The sequence below is a fragment of the Danaus plexippus genome, chromosome 6 (assembly GCF_018135715.1).
Source record: "Danaus plexippus chromosome 6, MEX_DaPlex, whole genome shotgun sequence".
Taxonomy (NCBI): Eukaryota; Metazoa; Arthropoda; class Insecta; order Lepidoptera; family Nymphalidae; genus Danaus; species Danaus plexippus.
Genome location: NC_083540.1, coordinates 9,610,488 through 9,634,077, shown reverse-complemented (window position 1 = coordinate 9,634,077; position 23,590 = coordinate 9,610,488). Strand labels below are relative to the sequence as shown.

At 34.3% G+C, this 23,590-nt stretch overlaps 1 protein-coding gene and 1 long non-coding RNA gene across 2 annotated transcripts in view; both read right to left on the bottom strand.

The window, feature by feature from the left end:
* LOC116777845 (cell adhesion molecule Dscam2-like) overlaps positions 1–23,590 on the bottom strand; it is a 115,910-nt gene that overhangs the window by 31,137 nt on the left and 61,183 nt on the right. The window contains exons 4-6 of the mRNA XM_032671598.2: positions 19,990–20,148; positions 18,495–18,644; positions 18,098–18,218 (exon numbers count right to left, since the gene is read on the bottom strand). Coding sequence (XP_032527489.2) covers positions 18,098–18,218; positions 18,495–18,644; positions 19,990–20,148 — 430 coding nt within the window. The remainder of the gene's footprint in view (positions 1–18,097; positions 18,219–18,494; positions 18,645–19,989; positions 20,149–23,590) is intronic.
* On the bottom strand, positions 11,964–14,109 carry LOC133320842 (uncharacterized). The gene is made up of 2 exons (XR_009753959.1): positions 13,020–14,109; positions 11,964–12,927 (listed from the first exon to the last, which is right to left on the bottom strand). It is a non-coding gene; the product is annotated as an uncharacterized LOC133320842 (long non-coding RNA).

The window sequence follows — 23,590 nt, the reverse complement described above, 5'->3', positions numbered from 1 at the left end:
TTTATTCGAGCTTTCATCTCTTTAAATTCTCCAAAAGAAGTTTAAAATGCAAGCATTTAATTAATTTAATTATAAATATCTTTCTCGCTTTAAGTGATCTAGATGCGTTTTGTGTAATGTTTGTTTCGTAAATCATTTCCACAAAATTAAAAAATAAAATAAATTATAAAATAAACTACATTAAGTAACACACATTATTTAAAATCATTTAAATATTTTCTGTTGCATTTAATTACTTCTAAATAATCAATATAAATTTTATTTAACAAAGCAGTTTATTATTTGTCGAACTCATTTTGTATTTTATTTATTCTTCTATTATCTAGTTTGGGTTAAATTAAGTTCAAACCATTACAGTCACGTGCCAGTTTTGTAGTATAAACTTTGCAGCCGTCAGAGACACCATTAAACATATTGCTTATATTCAACTGTCTCTTGTAACGAACAAGTTGCTGTTATGTATAAGTCATTTGGTCCTCTTTTTTAATTTTTTTAAGTTTTAACAAAATTTTATCAAATACTTAATGAATATTCAGCATCCATTTAATTTTTTATTAAACTCGTACATTTTTAATAGTTTATTATTAAATAAATCATTGAATTAAACAAATAAAGAAGGTTAACAACAGTTAGTGATCAATATTTTTTTTATAATTAATATTTCTCAATATCATTATTGTCAGGGTTGGTATTATAATCTCTATTTTAAATAATTAAAAACATTCTTTAGTAAATCTGCTGTCGTATAAGATAATAAATGGAAGAAATATATACATTTATATGTTATTAAAACGAATGTTTCATAAATGTACACTTGGCAACTCATCATGTCAATGTAAAGTAATTGGATCAGAGGCCGAGTATAAAAGTTATTCCCCCAATAAACGTCATATCATTCGCTGTTAGTAGTGATGTGGTAAATTTAATTTCTCTCTTCTTAAATTTTTATATTACTAATTTATGAAATTGAGAAAATCTTAACATTACGATAGTGGACGGTTTTTTGCCTTCAAATAAATAATATTTAAAATATTTAATTTATTGAAAGCTACATTAACCACTGTAACTGTTTTAGTTTGATATTATTGATCTTTTTATTTTATAAAGGGGAAAATCATCATATGACCCCTCTTGCCCTGGGTGGGGCAAGAGGGAGTGTCAGACTCTTACTGACTAAAAACCCCTCGTACCTTCTCCTGCTCCGAACCAGGTCGCGATACATCATTGCGCTTCCACCTTTAGCGGCTTGGCAACCGCTCTTGGGCTGCATCTGTGGTGGTCTGATGGCTCTTTGAGGCGCGCGCGGTACGCTATAAGCCGGGTCTGCTTCTGATCGGGCGAAAAGCTACCCTTACCCGCCGTCCGCAGATCCGTGCTTTTTTATGGTGGCTAGAGAACGTCTCGCGATACCCAACGCCTGGAGCGGCTGCTTGCTCCGCACCATGACCTGAATTAAGGCCTGTCACGAGTGGTCGCTGCCGCCGATGGCTACCCTGAGAACACAGCGGTGCTCAGCCCAAACAGGGCACTCCGCCACCGTATGCTCCACCGTGTCCTCTGGTTGGTCGTCGCAATGTTGACACCCTTGCTTTTCCTCCCTCTGAACGTAAAACAGATACCTCCCAAAACTTCCATGTCCGGAAGCACCTGCATCAGGTGGAAGGTGAGGACGCCGTGGCGTTTCTCCAGCCACTCCTCAAAGAGGGGTCTCATCGCTGCGAAAGTAGCGAGCGCGACCTTCAGCTGAGGCAATTGTTCCTTTTACTGTGCCATGAGATCACGCTGGAGTTCATCTCGACACACTCTGATCTGGCGCGGCAGAGGAGTTTGGCCCTGACCACAAACTTCAGCGTGCAAGCTGAAGACGTGCGCCAGCGCCTTGGCCTCTAGATCCCATGGTGGTGATCCGGCAAGGAGGTTAGCAGCCTCTTCGGAGATCATGCGATACCCACGGATTATGGCTGATTATCCATAACCCTCTAGGATGCGATCAGCGCACGAGCTGGTCGCCGGCTCAAATTTTACGTCCACCCAGGGGCTCCGTAGAGGGCCATGGATATTATTGATCTTACATTTTTAACTCCGTCTACGTAAGCGATGTGCTTATTAATATAATATCATTATTAATAACGTATAATTTATCATAAAAAACAAATTATTTGTATCATGACTTTGACCAGCGATATTATTTTATTATTCTAATTTCTTAACCGAAATTCTGATGATTTTATTAGTTACTACATTCACCCGACTGAAGCAGGTTTTATTTGATGTACTATGAATGCTTTTATTTTTCGTAAAACTAAATTTTTCGTTATTTTTAAAATCGTAAACATAATTATGAGACTGTTTAAATTGCTGTGCAAAGATTAAACACCGAGTCCGTTCTGGGTTAGTTTTCTGTTAAACCAACATTTCGGACCCGCGTGTAGTTTTTGCAATTTTTATGTGCAGTTGGATTATTTTTTATGTTTCTTCAGAACTTTTGTTGTTAGACCTCGTTGATTTCGAGAGCTTGGATGAATCAGGTTAAAACATAAAAAGACTTGTATACGTAAAACAAATTATATTCTTCACACGTATAAGTTCTTAGGTTTGTTTCAATATATTTTCACAATTTATTTTAATCATTATATATTTGGATAATACACATATTATATTATGATAAAGTTATAACAGACTAAGCAATAAAAACATTGTTTGAAAATTGGTCAAGACATATTTTTAATGCCTGACGTAAAAAGGCGAGTTATACGTTTGACACCCACATGTGTGCGTGCTTGTGTGTGTATGTGTATGTGAGTGTGTCTTTTTTAATTTGCGGTGGCTTTTGACCACCATTGTTAGAGTCATTCCATCAGTATATCAGTATCAGCGCCCTTACAAAATTAGGTAAGGAAAATAATGGATATTACAAAATTTTGTAATATCCATTATTTGATAAAGTGCCTCGCGAGTGGTAGTACAATCGTTAAACGACAATTAATGTGGAGGTGTTTTTTTTTATTTAACCTGTTCTAATTTTGGGATATCGCACTTACTAATACTATAAATGTAAAAGCTTTTCGGTTTCTCTTTTTTACAGTGCTAAGTTATATTTGATAAAACTCTCCAAAACTCCAATATTATAAAAACAACAATTTATACTCAAATACCCTGTAGTTCCGTCGGAATAAAAAAATGACGGTTGTAATTAGTATGCAGTTACACAACAATAAATGGCGCTGCTGGTTGCTTGCCATACTTTGCTTTAACGTACTTTATTTATTTCTCTCTGAATACAATTCCGAAGTACACAGATAAAGTCAGAAACTTGTTTTCAAATATATTTGGAAGCAAATGAGTCGTGTGTGCACGAAATATAATATTGGATTAGTTGCTTGTATTCCGTCCTGTTGGTGATATAATTAGTTAAATGATGGTTTGTTTTAAGTTTAATTTTAGTACTGAACAGTCTTCAAATACATTTGATATTCAAATTTAAATAAAATGTTGTCCTTAACTTATAAGTATTAATACACATAGGAGACATTAGTAATCTCTATGACATTTGTGCTGTAGTGAATGTAACGGGATTATTTAGGATTAGGACAGTCTTACTACTTTCACTTTATAGAGATATAAGTAAGAATCTGATAAAAAGCAACCATAAAAAATCCTATGTTGATGATTCAACGAACGGAAATATTTTTTTGGCGTTTAAAATAATATTTTATTTTTGATAAAGACGTCGTTGTTAGGAATATACAGGGAACATAAAAATTAAATATGCATTAAAATTTTTAGGTTTCATTATTATTTTGTTTTAATTTAACCGAATATAATATAAATATTTTTTACGATACGTATATTGTTTAAGAAAATTCATCTTCAAATTCCTAAGTGAAAAGTGATACCTCAGAAGCTGTATAAGTCTTTTCATTACGGCCACCATTATGTGTGATGTCTTCACTAATTTTTATGGTTACTGATACCAATAATCAGGATGGAGAGCTGGGGAAAGTCCGTGTCGTAGACTTAAGTTACTAAATTAATTTTTCTTGCCACAAATAATAAAGACATATTCATTAACCGTATTATTAATATGTACATTTTCATATGTTCATATTATTTTTATTCTTTGTTTTTGCTGCTTTAAATATATGTAAACATATATATATCTATAGATTAACTTTAAAGAAATATTCACATTAATTTTGTAATAATAATAGTCTTATCACACGGCCAGAAATAAATTATAATTTGATCGTGTAACGATTCAGAAAAAATAATTGCCTGGCCTTTTACACAAATATTAAAATCTAAAATAAAAAAAAACTAATTGACATGTTATAATAGAAAGATATTTGAAATGTGTGCTATGTTACACATGTATGCATATAAGATGAAATCTGTTGCTGGATAAATTAAAATGTATGCTTTAAACGCACAACATGTTCCCGTGTAAGATTATGTACTTAACAGCATTAGAGGTATTACAAAGTAGGTAGCACATTTATACAAAAATATACAAAGGTTGCATTACTATTATTATTAAAAAAAAAAACAAACTAAAAAGCCTTAGGCCTATTTTAGTGTCGACTTAATGTTATTGTAAGTAATATTAATAGAGCTAACGAGAATGAATTTGAAAGGTATCGGAAACTTTATTGTTATTTATGTTTCATAGAAAATACATGCATACTATTCTTCTAAAAATATTGCATTTGACATGTGGCAGGATGTAACAGGTATAAATCGATGACAAAATCATCACTTTGTCTTATTTTTTTTACCATTAGTGTGGTTCAATTCTTATGTGTTCGGTAAAATACTTATACTCGTACATATATTTATACAAAAATTTAATTTAAGAAATCACTTATCACTAAAGAATTATCAAATAAAAAAATAACAATATAGTCTTTTGGGTATTAACCACGGACAATAAAATAATAGGATGGCATATTGTATACTGGAAAGGGGAAGCTGTGTACAATATACAAGGGAGTCTCGAGGCGTCGAAGTCTTGACGATTTTATGATACAGGACGGTTGGCTTTGTGCTTAGAGCGTGAAAAAGAAAGTCGCGAGGAAAACATCATACTTTATTTATTTCTTACAAATGGAATTTTACGAATACGAATATTTAAAATGTATTTTAGCTTCGACGCTGGCAGTACTGAAGGATAAATATTGTAATGTAAAAAAAATATATCAAGATATAGCGAAATTTGGAGCTTAGCGACGAAATTATAACAAATGTATAAATATGTTTTTGAGGATTTGTTGATAAACGGAAACCAGTTAAGACGTAATACATTAAATAACAAGACATTCCTAAGACAAACAGTAAAATGAACTCATTCAAAACGATAGGTTTTTTTATATTTCCTTTACCTTTTTTTATATTTACTATATTTACTAGACCTCTTTAACATTATAAAAGTCATAGTTAAAGGATTACATTGATATGTCGTACTAAATTCAACAATTCAAGAAATAACTTACTCAAAAATAATATATTGTCATAGATGTGTTTATAGAAAGCTTGAGGTATAACTTTTATGAAGCGGACGACTTTCAATTAAGTGAGTAAGTACATTTATAAATAGAGGGAGTATTCTTTTTCCAGACTTGTTAGACTTTGAGAGTAAAAAGATTTTAAAATCATCTAATGGAAAACCAATGTAATGTTTCCATCGGCGATGTCGGCTCGAGTATAGAAATATGCTTCCAATGTTTCGAAGCTATTTCATTAAAAGTATAAGAAGTTGTAGGTTTGTTCCAGAAGTGGATTTCGAGATATATTATGTAATATTTTGAAAATACAATTTATGACTTTTATTTTGATCAAATTGTTATGATATTAGACAATGAGGTGAAATGTTGTTTTTAGTTCATCGTTAATATGCAAAAATAATAAAAAAATATGCTATCGTATACTTACAAAGTAAAATCTTGTGTTAATCGTTATTTAAACTTTAAATAAAATTATAAGAAATGTTTTTTTATGTTAGCATTTATATACCAATAGCGAATGAATTGACATTTACTGAGAAAGTAACTTTCACATACGGCTTCTGATCCAATTACTTTTCGCTGATATGATGAGTTACTGATGATAATACATTTTCGATTTAATGAGTTATGAAAATCTATATTTTTATATATATATATATATATATATATATATATATATATATATATATATATATATATATATATATATATATATTATTCCGAAAAAGGTTTTATTTAAAAAGAAACAACACAGTCTTTTAAATTAAACTTTTTCATTTCTCGTCAGTTCTACTTCAATGTATCGTAATAAACTTAATTTTAGCTTTTTTTTTGTTTTAGTTTATTGCAAAGAAAAAAATATATAACGACTAAAAATAATATCGTTGTAATATCAATATTAAGGTTTTACATGTTATGTAATAAATCGTTTTTTCTGTACATGTTCTTCAGTAATGAGAGGGGAATAATTGAAATTTACGACGGTGTGCTTTAAAAATGATGTGGCAATTAGTTCGGCAATGGGTCATTCTTTTTAAATTTTCATTTATTTGAATAATTTAGATTTAAATAAATAAATCATATTCAATTTAAATTTACAAAGTCAATGCTTCGATTCTAATAACCTGAAAAATATTGCAAGATTTTTTAAAATGAGGTGATCTATATACTAGAGAAACTAATTCATTATATGAATCGATTAAAAATAAGCAATATTTTAATGGTGTCTCTGACGGCTGCAAAGTTTATACTACAAAACTGGCAAGTGACTGTAATAGTTTGAACTAAGATTAACCCAAAATAAATAAAAGAATAATAAATAAAATACAAAAGAAAAATAAGACGAAACCTCTCAGCATTCAAAGGATTCACCGTGCGGGTGTCGGGTCCATCGCGTTGCAGGGAGAGGAGCTTCAACAGTGCGAGGGACTTGCGACCCAGGTGTAGGTTTAAGCTGCCCCTATCTAACGCGCTTTAGACGCTCACCTCCACTGTCCAAGCTCCTCTCTCTACCTAACCAAATTTGAAACGAACCTGCTAGGGCTGCCTTCGACGCACGTTCCAAGAATGAACTGATGTTAGTTCTTGACAGGCCTAAGTCTTTTAGCAAGTTGTAGAGAGATTTGGCTGTTATACCTCTCGCTCCTACTTCTACCGCGAACAAATTTACAACGAACATATTCTTAGTGAGTTCGTTAGTGAGTTCGTAATACTTGTTGACCCTGATGGCATGGTCTTTGGGGATGTTGGTTTCCCAAGGAACCGTGAGCTCTAAAATTCGCGAATATAGAAATATGTCCGGTCTGGAGGCCGTCACACAAATATCTTCTGGGATTTTATATTGGTTTTCATACGTATCCATCATTATAGTCCAATCCGAAGCCGCTTTAATAAAAGAGTAAGGCTTGACGTTTGATTTTGTAGCCCTAGTGCCTTCTCTCACAAAACCTATTGATCGTTGGTTTGTGGTTATTTCTTTTTGCGCTCTTGCTACCGATAAACTAACTGCTTCAGGTATGATTTCGAAAACCTTATCGTGACGACACGAGTACTAACCGCTATCTAGGAGTACCCTACATCCCATCAGCAAATGCTTAGCAGTTCCAACTGCCTCCCCGTAGATGTAGCAAATTTTTTTGGTACTTTTGCCCTATCTTACTAAATTATTCTGATTTGGGAGAGTCATCTAAAACGCCTTGAGATACAATTTTAGCAGTGCTGGCGACCAATTATAAATTAAAGTGCGAAATTTTAGTGCTAACGGGATGTAAAAATCTCCTCTGTGTAGCCAGTCATTCTTCTCATTCGATCTTATATTTAGAATTCTCGTCTTGCTGAATAAAGGTCTCTAATATATCCACATCTTTGGCCTTCCTACTTGATCCTAACCCTACTCTATTCCTTTGTGCCTCTATTATAAACTGTTTGTGGCATTTAAGTCTTGATTCTAGCTCTAGGGCATCTTTGTCTTTTGGGAGTGATGTGATAACGTCATCCTGGGATTTGCCCAGGATATGTCTCTTGGAAACTCTTAGGTGTTTATAGAGCTCCGATGGCCTTTTTAGATTCATCGCAAAATTATTTCGATCCTTGAATAACGCTGACGAATCAGCCGATAGCGCGAGCCCGAGCCACTATTACAAAACCTTTACGACGTTTGCACCTAATTTTGACAGAAGGGTTTTACTAAAATCATAGACGAGGAAAGCCAATTCATACGTGACTGCTTTGTTAAATAAATTGAATATTAATTTGAAGTTTTAAAATTTGTATTCATGAAAAAAATAAACAAGTGCGACTCGGACTCGCCCATGAAGGGTTCCGTAGCAGCAAGTAGATGACATAATATAAAAGTTATTGTAGTGCGTTGTAACTTTGATCGATGTTTTATAAAAAAAATTACTTGGTTTTACAAAGTGTTTGTCTGAACGACAAAGTTATATATGCATTTTTGGAAACGTATTATTTCTTAATAACTAATAATGATATTTCGTTCAAACTAATTTTCGTTGAAAGTTTTCATTGAAATCTAAAGCATATATTTTTTTTAGTTTTCTCACTCTCTTATTTTAAAAGCTAGAGGGGGGGACACTCATTTTTCCACTTTGGAAGCGTCTATCTTTCAAATAATTGATTTTGACGAAAAAAACAGTTGTAGGAACCTTAATGAATTTTAAAGCCCTATCCATAGACACCCATCACGTATAAGTTAGCTGAAAAAAAAATTTTTTGAATACATTCCGTGCATGGAGTCAAAATTCGTATAGCGGTTGTCAGAATATATAAACCTATAAAGTTTCAACTATGTTAGCCTAACAGTTTCGGAAATAAATGGCTGTGACATACGGACGGATGGAGGGACGGACGGACAGACGGACAGACAGACATAACGAATCTATAAGGGTTCTGTTTTTTACCATTTGGCTACGGAACCCTAATAAAAACGAGTCTGTAAAACAAAAACCTGTAGTTTTGTTTACATAAAGGATAAATTTATTGATTTATTTTTGTAACTTCAGATTTTTTTTTAAGATTAAAAAGACCATAATTAGCTCAATAAAATAAATATAAAACATTCGTTACAAAAATTTTACAATATTTTGTTTAATGTTGCACTTGAAAACTTTATATAATATTATGCAAAGATATATTCTAAACTAAAGACTTCAAAATGCTATTGAAGCTGATGTAAATCTATTATTAGCTTAGCAAAATCCTATTGTTACCAATTGTTCATTGTTCCATACATTTTTCTAATAAAAAATCACGATTTATAGAACATAATGATGCTGACTTCAAAATTATAGTTTTCGATTGAAATTTTCACGACAACATTCGTATTAATTCTCTCTCTTTTTTATGTCTATGTCTGTTTGGTCATATGGGGATATTTTCGTTTGCATTTATCTATAAACTAATTAGATAGCATTACGTAATCAACGATAATTCCGCACACTAAATCGCTAAAGGTTAGCGCTTTCTCTTACAGGACCCTTAAATGGAATTAAATAATTGTCATAACTCGTTTTCCTAAGAGGTTAGATAGGTATTTTAAATTGAGTATATCTGAACAACTTTATTTATATTTTGAAAAGAATCCTTTGAAAATCATTGATAATAACCTAAGCCCAAACCTACAGCTGTCCAACAATAAAAGTAGAAATTATTCAACAGATTTCTCATAACTAAAACATGTACTAATAACAGCCTATATCGTTAAGTAAAATTATTCAATATATGTGTTCAATCGTACAATCGCAGTTAATGTTCCATTAAGTTAGAAGCACCATCTTATTTGTAAGTTCTCAAGTATACCACAGGGTAATATTCAAAGAACTTTACCCACCACAAATAACAGCCCAATAGTCGTAACTTCTGCTAACTGGTTAATTATAATGATAGCATAAATTACATATTGTTAATATTTGTAATCATAATCATGAGCAGATATATTATCACCTATGTTATAAAATATAAAGTTATGATTTGACGAAAATCATGACGACAATTTTCACAGTTTGAAATTCAAAATTTGACCCGTTTTTGTTAATGTAGCATTTTAAAACTTGCCACGTCTACTTTTTCTTTACAATGTTGCAGAAAAAGAAAACAAAAAAGCAGATAAGAGTTAAAACCAGTCGTTCAGTTTTTGTTTGCGTGTGTCAGATCGTAAGACCGTCCCTCGCCGGTTGTAAAGTTAACATGGTCACTGCGACATAAAGTAGCCTATTAGTTACCTAATGGATTTTACTTTGACTTAAAAGGTGTAGATATAAAAAATATGTATATATATTGTAGGAATATGAGAGGGTAGAAGAGAATCAATGTAGGAATATGAGAGGGTAGGAGAGACCCAAACGACATATAAGCCGTTGTCAGAGGACATCAGGGCTCTTTTTTCGTTCGTAACGCGCGTTGGTGTGATAGCTTAGTCGTTAGTAGATTTTCGAAGTGTGTTTAAATCTTTCGATTGTATTATATTCGGATTTCATTTAACGATTAGTTTAAATCAAGATAGTTGAAAGTTATTCATTTAGAATTGTTTTTATTTTTGTGTAAATTTAATAAATTTGCAGTGGAATTGTATCGAATGTTATTTTTTAAAAAGTCAATTCTTACCTTGTTTCTAAGATCAGAAGTGGGATACGTACCTTGAGAACCCCGTTTGGTAAGGCCTTGTTATTTCAATTTACCCACACATTATTTTTTTTTGTGTTTTATTAAAACTTTCTTTATAACTTTTTTTTAGACACTGAGTTATTTTAAATATCGTGTTACGTTATTATCGAGAATATTAATTTGTGTTAATTACTTTGATTAAGCGGTGAGTAAGCTTTTATTGCGTTAGTTTGTTGATACGTTAATTTCTAGCGATCATACTTATTTAATTATTTTATTTTGTTACTAAAATGTCTGAACGTGAACGCAATTGTAGCCGCAGTGGTCTTGATAGTAATCCTCGTCGTGATCGTAGCTAGAGTCAGGGTAATAGTTCCCATGAGTAATCCTTTGATGAGAATAACATGTTGAGACTTGATATGGAGGCAATGATGTCTCGTCTTAAAACGTTAGAGGCGAAAACAAGGGTTTCGTCCATGCCGCACCGCGCGTCGGTGAATTCACACGACTATGAGAAATTGCGTTACAAAGGTTTGACGCCCGGTAGCGTTTGTAATAGGCAGTCATCACGACAGTTGCAGACACCAACGCGCGTCCGCGATATATCTCGCGTTTCCGATCGTCGTGTACCCTATAGAATGCGTGAATTATCGTCGATAGGGCATCTGGTTTCTCCGACGCATGTGACTTGACGTGAAGCTACCATTCAGAATGTTATCATCATCAGGATCCGAGACCTCGCTCGATCACGACAAGTAGGCGACGCGGGTATACCGTTGGAATTAGTACAGGCGAGTGTTACCGATTGCATTGCTAGTGCCATCAGATCAATTAGTACGGCTGAAAAATCTCGGTATTACTATATTTCGAACTTTGACCCAAATCTACACAATTTTGACGATTAGTGCATACAAATTGATTGCGCGAAAGATTTAAACAATTGGAATGATTTAGAATGCCTTTCACGAATAGGAAATTGTTTGTTAGGGGATGCGAAATCTTGGCTCAATAAATGGGTGTCTAGCTACCGTAGTTGGACCAATTCTAAGAAAGAATTCAAACCTTTATGTCCTGAAGTACCAGATTTTGCTGGAATATTGTTTGAAGTTATGTCTAAGAATTCCGATCACTATCCAACGTACGCGTAATATGTACGCCGGTCGATACTTTGCTTACGTATAGTGCAAGGACTCGATGAGGAGCTTATTTCGGTTATAATTATTCGCAGTGTCATTGATCCAAATATTAGGGCTACGGCGACAAATGCTAAACTATTTCCGAATGATTTAGTCGAATTCTTTTCAATCTATGTTAAACCAAATACAATTAGTGTTTCGAGACAACTATACTCGCGTTCGGAATTGTGAAACGTTACGACAGATAGACGATCTCTGGAGTATTCACGTAAACGTAATCTGAGTGATATCAGGTGCTTTTTCTGTGGGCAGTTGGGGCAAAAAGAAGCTTTGTGTAGTAAGAGACCCAAAATCGAACGGTTATCAGGGAGTTTATCAAATAGTGAGGGCGTTAAGTTATCTAGGCTCGAATCATGCACATATTTTATGAATTAATGGTGATGATTGTTCAGTCTGATGTTTCGATGACAATTGATACACCTCTGGTAGGTAACTATTTAGAGAGGGTTACTAAGAGGATAATTAATGAATTCTCTCGGTACTTGATTACGGGAACTGCTACATCAACCGTAAACATAGGTAGCATGTCAATTAAACTTAAATCCAGCATTCCTGTGTATAATCGGTCATATCAACTCTCACACGCTGAAACGATCCGTGGTCGTGACATAATAACAGATTTGCTTGAAAAGCAAATAATAAAGGAATGCTCGTTTTTAGCTACCACTATTGAATACCTGGGTCGTACGATTAGTAAAGGTCAGGATAGGCCAAGTCGTCAGAAAGTGCGGGCCTTAATTGATTTAGCCGAACAAAAAAAATCTTAAGCAAGTAAGGCAATTTCTGGGGTTAGCTAGCTATTTTAGGCGGTATATAGTTGGGTTTGCCCAAAGGGCTGCTTGCATAGCGGCACTTACTAAAAATTAACTTTCATTGAGGTGCTGAAAAACAGGCCGCTCGTGACTACATCATAGATTGTCTTACAAGTGAGCCAGTACTCGCCATTTATGATCCTACGCTGCCAATAGAAATACTACACAGATGCGAGCTTGATTGGTTACGGAGTCGTCATGATGAGAGTGCATAAGGGAAATCGTAAACGAGTACTGCCTTATTGTAGTAGACTCACTCAGGGGGCTGAGAGGAAGTAGCACTCGTACGAACTGAAGACGCTGGCAGTGATTAAGGTATTAGAGTATTTCAGGCATTATCTTGTGGTTGCACACTTCATCGTGGTTACTGACTGTATAACGTTAAAACTTACCCAACGTAAGAAAGACTTGTTGCCAAGGGTGGCTCGGTGGTGGGTATACCTCCAAGAATTCGATTCTAACCTGGAATATAGAAAAGGTTGTTTTTTGTCCCATGCAGATTATCTTAGCCGCAATCCGGTTAACTTATGTACCATTAAAAGACCGCTAAATTGGGCGCAAGTTGCTCAGGCTTCTGACGAGAAAACTCACTCTCTAAGACAAAAACTGGTGAATGGGCAGTTAAACCTCAGTCGTTATGACATCCTTTAAGTCAAGCTCTCACCTATTGGTGAAAATCCTAATTTTTGTTGTTATATTCCAAAAGGCCATAGACTGTCTTATATGTATTTTCACGACGAACATGATCATCAAGGGGTTGATAAAACTGTAGACTTGATAACAAAACACTTTTAGTTCCCAGGGTTGAGAACATTTGCAAAGAAAAAAAAAAATACATTTCCCATTGTTTGGTTTGCCTTTCTCATAAAAAGGTAGCTCGTGCTCTTTCACGGCTCATTCATTCATGGGAGAAAACCAGACGTAGCATTTGAGGCAGTCCATATGGACACCTTGGGCCCCCTACCAGAAACTGACGGTCACCGTCATGTACTTATTATTATAGACGCGTTTTCAAAATTTTGTTTATTGTATCCCATGTTCCGACAAGACACTGACGAACGAAAGCAACACTTCACTACCATGGTGTCTCTCTTTGGAACTCCAAAATTAATTGTCACTGATCGGGGACGCATGTTTCAATGTTTCAAAGCACTGATTTTATTAATTGGGTCAAGGACTTGGCCAGCTGTTTTGTTGAGGTTACAGCTAATCCTAAACATAACAAAACGCAAGACAACTCAATATTCTGCTTTAAACCTGCTTATAGGTGCTGAAGCTGCCACACCGCTCATACGTAGTTTGATACGAGACGTTACTGTTGAAGGCTCAAGTGGTAATCGAGAAGTCCTTCGTCAAATGAGTCGTCAGAGGGCATCTAAACTCCTTCGTGCCAACTAAACTCGTCAAGATGCCTATGCTAACTAAAGACGTAAACAGCTCACTCTTTTGAACTAAATTCCTTAATTTTTGTTACCAAGGTGGCTCAGTCAACAAGGAAGCTGGACTCATGTATGCGGGGACCATACCGGATTATGAAGACACTATCACACTGCCGATATGAGCTGCAGATGTTAGCTGGCTCATACGGCAAATCGACTCGAGCAGCTGCGGAATATATGGTCCCGTGGAAGTGAGAATGGACTCCCGATGTGTGTTCTGCTTTCTTTGATGGTGAGGTATTTGCCTTATTCTGCCTGAAATTTTGACTAAAACTCCTTTTGAGATTTTATTGAAACTTAATCCCATTGTGTTATTTATTTTAATTTTGTTTTGACACAAATCTCTAAATGTATTGGGGTTAAAGCGAGGAGACATGAGTTTCTTGTTACGATGTGAGCGTTTGTCTTGGAGTGTATCGGACATGCCGTATTAGAGGTTAGATCTCTGGGTCTGGGATAGCTGTCTTGGAGTGCATCGGACAGGCTATGCCAGAAGTGGCGCTGTGCCTGGGACAACCGTTTGCCTTGGAGTGCATCGGGCCCGGTTGTCCTAGAAGTGGTGTTGTGTCTGGGATAACCGATTGCCTTGGAGTGCATCGGGCCGGTTATCCCGGAGGGGGGGACGCTTAGGTTGGGATAACCATTTGCCTTGGAGTGCATCGGGCCGGTTATCCTAAGAGGTACGTTGAGCCTGGGATAGCCGTTTACCTTGGAGTGCATCGGGTTCGGTTATCCCAGGAGGGACCATAGGCCTGGGATAATTGTTTATCTTGGAGTGCATCGGATACGTTATCCTGAGGTTCTGGTCTCTTGGTTAGGAATTAATTTAGTATGTTCGGAAGCTTGACTTTGATAGTGAGTTGTCTATCGAGCTGTGGTTGTAAAAGATCATGAGTTTATTTATGGGATGTTGGTCGGCCAACATTGCCTGTATCAGATGGTATGTTTGGAATATGTTTTTATAATAACCTTCACACACACACCAAGTCATGCCTCAAGCAATTCCTTGTGGGTCTCTGACGAGGTGTGAGGGGGCGATCTTCCGACAAGTCCCGCCCCAAGTGGTTGGTTATTGGGATGTTTTACAACCACTTTGTGTGGGCTATGTTTGTTTAGCTCACTTTACATTGACGTTAACCATGATGTTACTGTTGAGTTAAATCAAAAATCGAAAAGATTTCTGCCGTTATATTTCTCAATTTCAGACGTAGACAATGAGGGAGAAGAGTTGTGTCATGACGCCAACTTGCCTCCGGAGGTTGACCTGCCTGTGGAGGGGACTGAGCCGCAATCAAGCCCGTCTGGAATGTCAAGACATTCAAAACTGAATACTTCTAGTGCGAATGAAAAGAATTTCCTGCCCTTGGTGCTAATACTACGTTTTGGACGTCAAGAAAGTTAAACACAAAGGAGCCCGGGGACGTGCTTATGTCAGGAAAGGCCGTGTAGGAATATGAGAGGGTAGAAGAGAATCAATGTAGGAATATGAGAGGGTAGGAGAGACCCAAACGACATATAAGCCGTTGTCAGAGGACATCAGGGCTCTTTTTTCGTTCGTAACGCGCGTTGGTGTGATAGCTTAGTCGTTAGTAGATTTTCGAAGTGTGTTTAAATCTTTCGATTGTATTATATTCGGATTTCATTTAACGATTAGTTTAAATCAAGATAGTTGAAAGTTATTCATTTAGAATTGTTTTTATTTTTGTGTAAATTTAATAAATTTGCAGTGGAATTGTATCGAATGTTATTTTTTAAAAAGTCAATTCTTACCTTGTTTCTAAGAATATTATACATTATCCTTAGATTTTCTTAAAAATTCGGAGTATAAAGCAAGTATAAAAAAAAAGATAAGGCATTTAAACTGTGTTTGTTGCTTTAACTTTTTACAGGTATTACAAATTGAAATAAAACACAATCGTCTCACATAAATTAGATATTTTTAGTTGTCCATTAAAATTTTTATTTTTTTTGCTAATACTGAGTTGATATTCAGTATTAGAAGATTTTTAAAAGTAGGAGAAAAATTTTTCTACTAAAAAGTTAACTAAGATAATATAGTTCATGTCAAGACATATTATATGTGTTATATATTTTGATAGTCTTACTGAAGATAAAAATGTCTAAAATAAATTTAAGAGTAAAAATGATTACAGCATGTCTAGATAAAAGTATATCACAATATTTATTACCATATTATTTCCATAGACAATAAAGCACTGCTCTCTATTCAAAAATAATCAGCTCCTAACATGTAGACCGGATATTTTCCATGATATTATTTATACATACCCGGTTCGTATTTTTCACCGGGTTCACAACGTCAGCCGCTTGAAACAGCAACGCGGAACGGACAAATTGTGCTTTATTTATGTACACAAGCGGTCAGTTCAGACAGCCCAGCTTACAGAATATATATATCTACAGTTATTTTTCCTTTTGATTTTGTAGAACAATGTTACATGCTGGAATTCACTTGTATTGAAATATAAACTTTTATGGTCTGTATTTATTATATTACGCCTCGAAATAAAGAGGAGTTGAACCAAAGAAGATTTTATACCAAAAATCACTATTTACCTCATTCGAAACCTTACAGATGTAAATATATATAATAAACTTGTTTTTAATTGTGCAATGTTGATGTCACAACGCACATATATATTTTATTTGTTCTTAATTGAGCCTCAGGTGTATTGCAGTAAAAACGTGAGGAAACAGGAGCGGGACAAATGAGCGGTGTGTGTAGTTCCCGGTTTTTTGAGCCCGTCCTCCCTCTCCTCACCCACAACGCTCTTCCCCCTCTCCCTCCCGGTTTTATTATAACCCATTTACACAACAATGTGATACGAGCATTATAATGCAGCAATAATTATATTTATGGCTTTTTTAGTACCGCATTTGGCTTGCTTTTGACATTATATTAAACTCCTAATGAGTTCCAATTAATGGATTTTTATGAAGTAATTAAAGAAAAGTAATATTATTCACAAGTTTTATTTGAATATGTTTTATAGGCAATTGAAACAATAGACACAAAAAATATGCAGTAAATAACTATTAAAAATAATCTATCCATCAAAGCAAATGCCAACAACGTCGCAAATCAACTACTATACCAAACATTAGAACTGACAGTAACAGTATTTACAGATGAACAGTCAATATTAATAAAAAGAGAAACACAAAGAGCTGCGGCCCCTCATGTAACAGTGTTTCATACACGTTAAACAAGAATAACGTAATGGCTGAGTTTTCGCGTGCACATTTCTCTTCCGACATTTTATGGACCATAACCTTCAAGTACTATTCGCACGAGGGTCAAAAATAATGTTTTAATACAATGTGACGACGGATATTTCCTTTTGTAACTTTCATAGAACCCTTGCGGTTTTATACCAATTACATGCTTGACGTTAAAAGCATTTTCGACCCACGAGTGCGTTAGAATTTCTAATGATTATGGACCTGACCAAGAAAACAGTAAGAATTCTGTCAATAAGAACCCTTTAAAGATTTCCGTTACATCATACTATATTTTACTTTTGGCGAATTCTGTGTTAGAAGGACACACTATTATTACATAAATATAACAAATGTTGATTTATATTTTATGCTAAAAATAGGAAATATAGATTTAGTTCAAAGGTAGTGATCTTTTTAAGTGCCATTTTATTTTATATACGTGAAAAAGTCTATAAAATTTATATTAGGTATAAATATAAAAGCAGTATTAATTTCTAGCGTGGCGTAAAATATTACGGTAAGTTCCACACACTTCGTAAACACAATATAAACCTGTACACGTCTAAGTAACATGTGTTGGAACTCGCCATTATTATGACAACCTTAAAATAATGTTCTTAAATAAAAAAACATTTCTAGGAACAACATTCCGTATTACTGTCCAATTTGTGAAAGAATATTCGGACTTTTATGTTTTAATGATATCTTATTAGTAAATAAGTTTAAATTTTTGTGCCATGGTATGGATTCTGTGAAAGTAGATAGTTAATAAGTATAACAATACTCACGTGATAGTGGGTGGTGGGTTGGAATGTACGAGGCACGGCAATATGGCGTCTCCTCCGCGACGAGCGCTTGCCTCCCACACGCCGGGCCATAGCGGACGTGGTGCTGATGATGAGCTCATCGCTGTGTACAATAATATTATTGGCACTTTGATGGAACATGATGGGATCAAGTTCCATGAATTCTTCTTTTTGTGGTTAGAGATACTATGGTAATATTTTAAACTTAGAGATTATTCTTAGAGGCTAGCCTACAAAAAAAACTATTTTGAAATTAAAGATTTAAAAGTACTATGTTACAGTGATTCACAATGTCATCCCTAAAAAAATAAAACAAAAACTTTTAAATATTTAGAGTAAGTATCAATAATTTAAGATATTATAGATATATGATACCAACGTGAAACGTCAATACTGATTGGACTACTCCTCTTTCTCTCTCCTGTGAGGGTGTCGAGTACTGAACAGGAGTACTGTGCTCGCGAGTCCTCAACTCGAACAGATCTAACTATCAGCTTCCAACCCTCATCGACCAGAAGAGTTGGGCCAGCTGTAAAAAAATATAAAGGTATTCCTTTAAAAATAATATTAATATTATAATACCCCAAAAAACATGATCATTTCTTTTCAAAAACATTGAAGCATTGAGTCCCACAAATATTCTCATAGCTTTTTCCTTTCAAATTAAGCATAATTTTTCTTGACCGTCCCATAAAGCAAGAAAATAAAATTAGAATTAAGACATGTATTTCAAATTGAATTAAGCAGATCCAGAGGAAATTTGTTTGAATTAAGAATAAAACGTAATCAAATAAAGGTAATTCGGAGCGGAAGTCGGAAAAGCGGTTTGCTGGAAATCTGGGAAGAGTGCCAAATTTAGGTAACGTTAAAACTAAATACAATTTTGGGCGACCTGTTCCAGACAATATTGATAAAAAGAACCAAGGGAAACATTTGAAATACAAATGCTTATTATTATTGTATAACAAGGTTTATTCTGATGAGATCTAAGATTTTCGCGAGTATTCATTTAAATGAAACTAGTATTATTCGGATTTACTACGCGGATTTTATTATTTAAAAACTACATAATCCCGACGTTTCGGTTACTTTGCAGCAACCGTGATCACGGGCAGACGAGGCAGACCTCGACGTCGGGATTATGTAGTTTTTAAATAATAAAATCCGCGTAGTAAATCCGAATAATACTAGTTTCATTTAAGGTTTATTCTGTCTTGATTTTGGCTAATTGCTATTTTTTCTATGATTACATTTTGCAGCTTTGAAAACATTTGTACAACATTAGTTTTCGATAGAGTAAAAATAAGAATTTTGCTATTAAAATATGCTAGTTCTCAAGTAATAAATTAAAGTCGTCTTAATTAATTTTACTTTCTTTTAACGGGTTTTTCTTATTTCAGTTATGGTTTTTTTGCGAACTCTTTTTACGTCCATAAGAAACAATTTGTTCTACGATGCGTTTTATTCGTTAGTGAATTTTTATAAATTTTATTTATTTAATCGGCACCTTTAATAATTCTTCAGCTTTTGTATGTAAAATAATTCCTTTCTCGTGAGAGAGGCCGGTGTCGTAAAAATATTTTATCTTGATTTTGTTCGCTCCTCTGAACGTTGTGAGGTTCATGAAAACTCAATATTATTCAAATCTACATATGTATATATTACTCAAAACCACCCTGGAGATTAGTTTTGACGTATAAAGAAAGAAGTATTTATCTAGCTAGATGGTTAGCTAGTGAGGTAGTTGAGAAAGTCCCTGTTTTAATTACACAAATTAAATAAATATGTACCAAATCGCTGGTATAAACTTTAATATCCTTTTCCTTAATAAGTTCTAGCTCACTGTTTATTATATACGTTTGTGAATAACTTACAGATATGATCGGTGGTCGAAAGTACTGCATCTTCGCGGTACCAGGCTGCGACTGAAGCGTGTTCTTTAACTGCTGTCGGCGTTGTACAAGTCATGAGCGCCGGCCCTCCAACCTCAGCCGGAGTAGACGTCACTAGGACTTCCCAATCTTGCCAAACGACTGTTGGAAATGTTAAATGTAAACCTTAGTAGTAACTAGAGCCTTAGTTTATTATTCTGAGATGTAAGAACTAAGATTTACTAATGTAAATAAATGATTTAGAGTACATTGGATTCCCTTTCCTTTTAGATAAATTGTTTCGGTGTTCCATTTAACGTAAAGGTAATAAGAAACAAGAACATAAAGTTACTTTTATTTATATGACATTTATAAAGGTAAAGACATTAATATGAAATATTTAAATTTTGAGATGAAATATTCAAAACCAGAACGAGACACGTAGAAAGGAGAAATCTCACAAGTATTATTTTAACATAGTTATATATAATTCAAAGTTGATTCACTCGTGATATATTCAAATGAAGACGTTTTGCTATGGATTAAATTCAGGAACCTTTTGTTAATGAACTGACAAGACACTATCTTATTATATAAATAATTTTAATAATATCTAATGAGATCTAAGATTTTCGCGAGTTTTATTTATTTAAATGAAACTAGTATTATTCGGATATACTGATCACGGGCAGACGCCTCGTCTGCCCGTGATCAGTATATCACGGGCAGACGCCTCGTCTGCCCGTGATCACGGTTGCTACAAAAGTAACAGAAACGTCGGGATTATGTAGTTTTTAAATAATAAAATCCGCGTAGTATATCCGAATAATACTAGTTTCATTTAATAATATCTGTTTTTTTTAATCCGCAGGTGAAAAGAATTTAATATTCTGATAGACTTTTAGTTACGTGGGACATAAATAAATGGATAGTATTACGATATAACATAATCACAAGCCCGTGATTAAACAACAACGAGATCATACGTAATAAAATGTTTGAAACAGGCGATGTAATAAACTCAATTAAGTTCTATTAATGCAAATTAAAAATAATTGAACATTTCATTTAAAATTGAATCACAGTGATTAAATAAACTTTATTTTCGAATGGAAAGTAAACTTTAATCAAATTTATTTAAAGCAGTGACCAATATTAATGTTTGCATTCTGGTTTCAACTGACACTATTGTCCTTGAAGCCGAGAAAGGTAATCAAAGATTGCGTGTAAAAAACGTTTAAATTCTCCACTTTTTTTGCTCTCCATTGTAATTACAGATGTTTTCACGATAAAGTATCTTTAATATATTTTACGAACGGATTTTTTTCTGTATCTAATTACTAAATATATTTCAATTTTCTCTCATAGATATTCGGTTTGATATTACTATTTTGTTTTCAGAATAAAAAAATGTACTGATCTATCATTGTATCTGATAAATTGACAGCCTGTGGATGTGATACTTAGGTTTATCTGTTTCTATAGATACTCGTACGTCAGATGTTTTTAGCAGATCTGTGACAATTGTGAAAACTATTTCTACAGTTTTTTAAAACAAAATTTATGATTTTTTCCAATGAGAACCGTTTATCACATTTAAAATACTATCTTGGAAATTCTAAATGAGAAAGGAAGAAATTTAGAAAAATAGTAATATATACAATATAATAGAAATATAAAAGGGCTGTAAATTATCAAATATAATGTGTAAGTGAGTCCATTTCTAGCAGTAACACATTATTTAGTGAAGCTAGTTACTATCTGTTATTTTATTCATATAAATGTTTGCGTCATTTAAAATTGTTCACGATGTTTATTAATAAAATATTTATATTACTTGCTTTTTCCGTCCCTAATGAAATTTAAATAATCTCTCTCGCTTTTGATACAATAACAAATATATGAACAAAAGAAGAAAATTTACAAGTTTTCATAAAGTAAAGAGTTGTTTCTTTTGTACTACTAAGAATTTGAAATAAGTATCGATTCTTTAAACTTCCTATTTGAATCATTAGGTAAATATTTTTATTTCTTACATTGAAAACCTTTTTATTACAGAAGGGCCCAAAAGAAAAATTCCAAATGATCAAAATAAATTATTAATTGTATTCCTTTTTGAGAATCGAGTTGTAAGAAATTATTTTGATGATGAAGCTATTTTAGATGAAAAGAACTTCACGAAAACGACAATAAGAAAATAGAAATCTTTTTTTTTATAACAAATTCTTTAGATTCCACCTTCCGTTGTTATACTATACGGTTATATGATAATGAGTTTTGGTGCAAAGAGAATCTGTGTTTGTGACTCTATGAAGAACTCCTTTATACGAAAAAGATCTATAACATAAAGAGAAAAATAGATATGATTTATTTAATTAATTGTAACTTCAACAAGTGCCTTTGAAAAACATTTAAAGATATCTCTAAGTTTATTAAAAAAATAGCTAATATAACCGAACTTAGAAATTAAATTTACAACAAAATATTTATTTTTTCATGTGTTATAAGGGGTTTTCCAATAGGGACGCTTGAACTTTGACAGCTGATTGCGGCCATGTTGTTTGAGTGACAGCTGTCAAATGCAGTGTGTTATATTCATTCCGTCCTCCCAAACCACCATGGCAGGTTACAGTGTCGAGCAGCACGTGCAAATCATAAAATTGTTTTATGAAAATGGGTCTTCAGTTCGAGCAACGTTCCGCGCACTTCGCCCGTTTTACGGTCGCGATGATCGTCCTGCCGAGTCGACTATCCGTCGATTGGTGGACAAATTCGAGTCAACCGGGTCAGTTAACAATCAGCCGGTTCCCGTGCGTCAACGTAACGCGAGATCTGCCGAGAATATCGCCGCTGTGCGCGACAGTGTCCTCGAAAACCCGCGGCAGTCAATTCCGCGTCGCGCACAGGAACTCGGCCTTTCGCAGACGACAACTTGGCGAATTTTGCGTTGTGACTTGAGCCTGCACCCGTACAAGATCCAGCTGACCCAAGAGCTCAAGGTTAATGACCATAGACAGCGCCGTGTGTTCGCTGACTGGGCATTAGAGCAGTTGGAAGTTGACGCCGATTTTGGCAAAAAAATCATCTTCAGCGACGAGGCGCATTTTTGGATGAATGGCTATGTCAACAAGCAAAATTGCCGTATTTGGGACGAGACCAATCCACACGAGGTTCACCAAGTGGCAATGCACCCGCAGAAAGTGACTGTTTGGTGCGGATTTTGGGCCGGAGGCGTGATTGGTCCGTATTTTTTCGAAAACGATAATGGTGTGGCCGTCACCGTCAATGGTGAGCGATACCGGTCGATGATAACCAACTTCTTTTGGCCTGAAATCGAGAATATGGATCTGGACAACATGTGGTTTCAACAGGACGGCGCTACGTGCCACACAGCACACGCTACGATGGAAGTTCTGCACGATCAAGCGCCCTTAATGGAAAACGCTATATTTAGAGTAATTATAAAACTCAACAGCTAATTATAAAAATTGATCTTTGATATTTCATGAGGGTTTTGATCACTTACTTATTTTTTTTTTTTTATTATTAATCATAAAGAATTGTAAAATTTATTAAAATAATGTTAGTTTATAAATTTTACTAT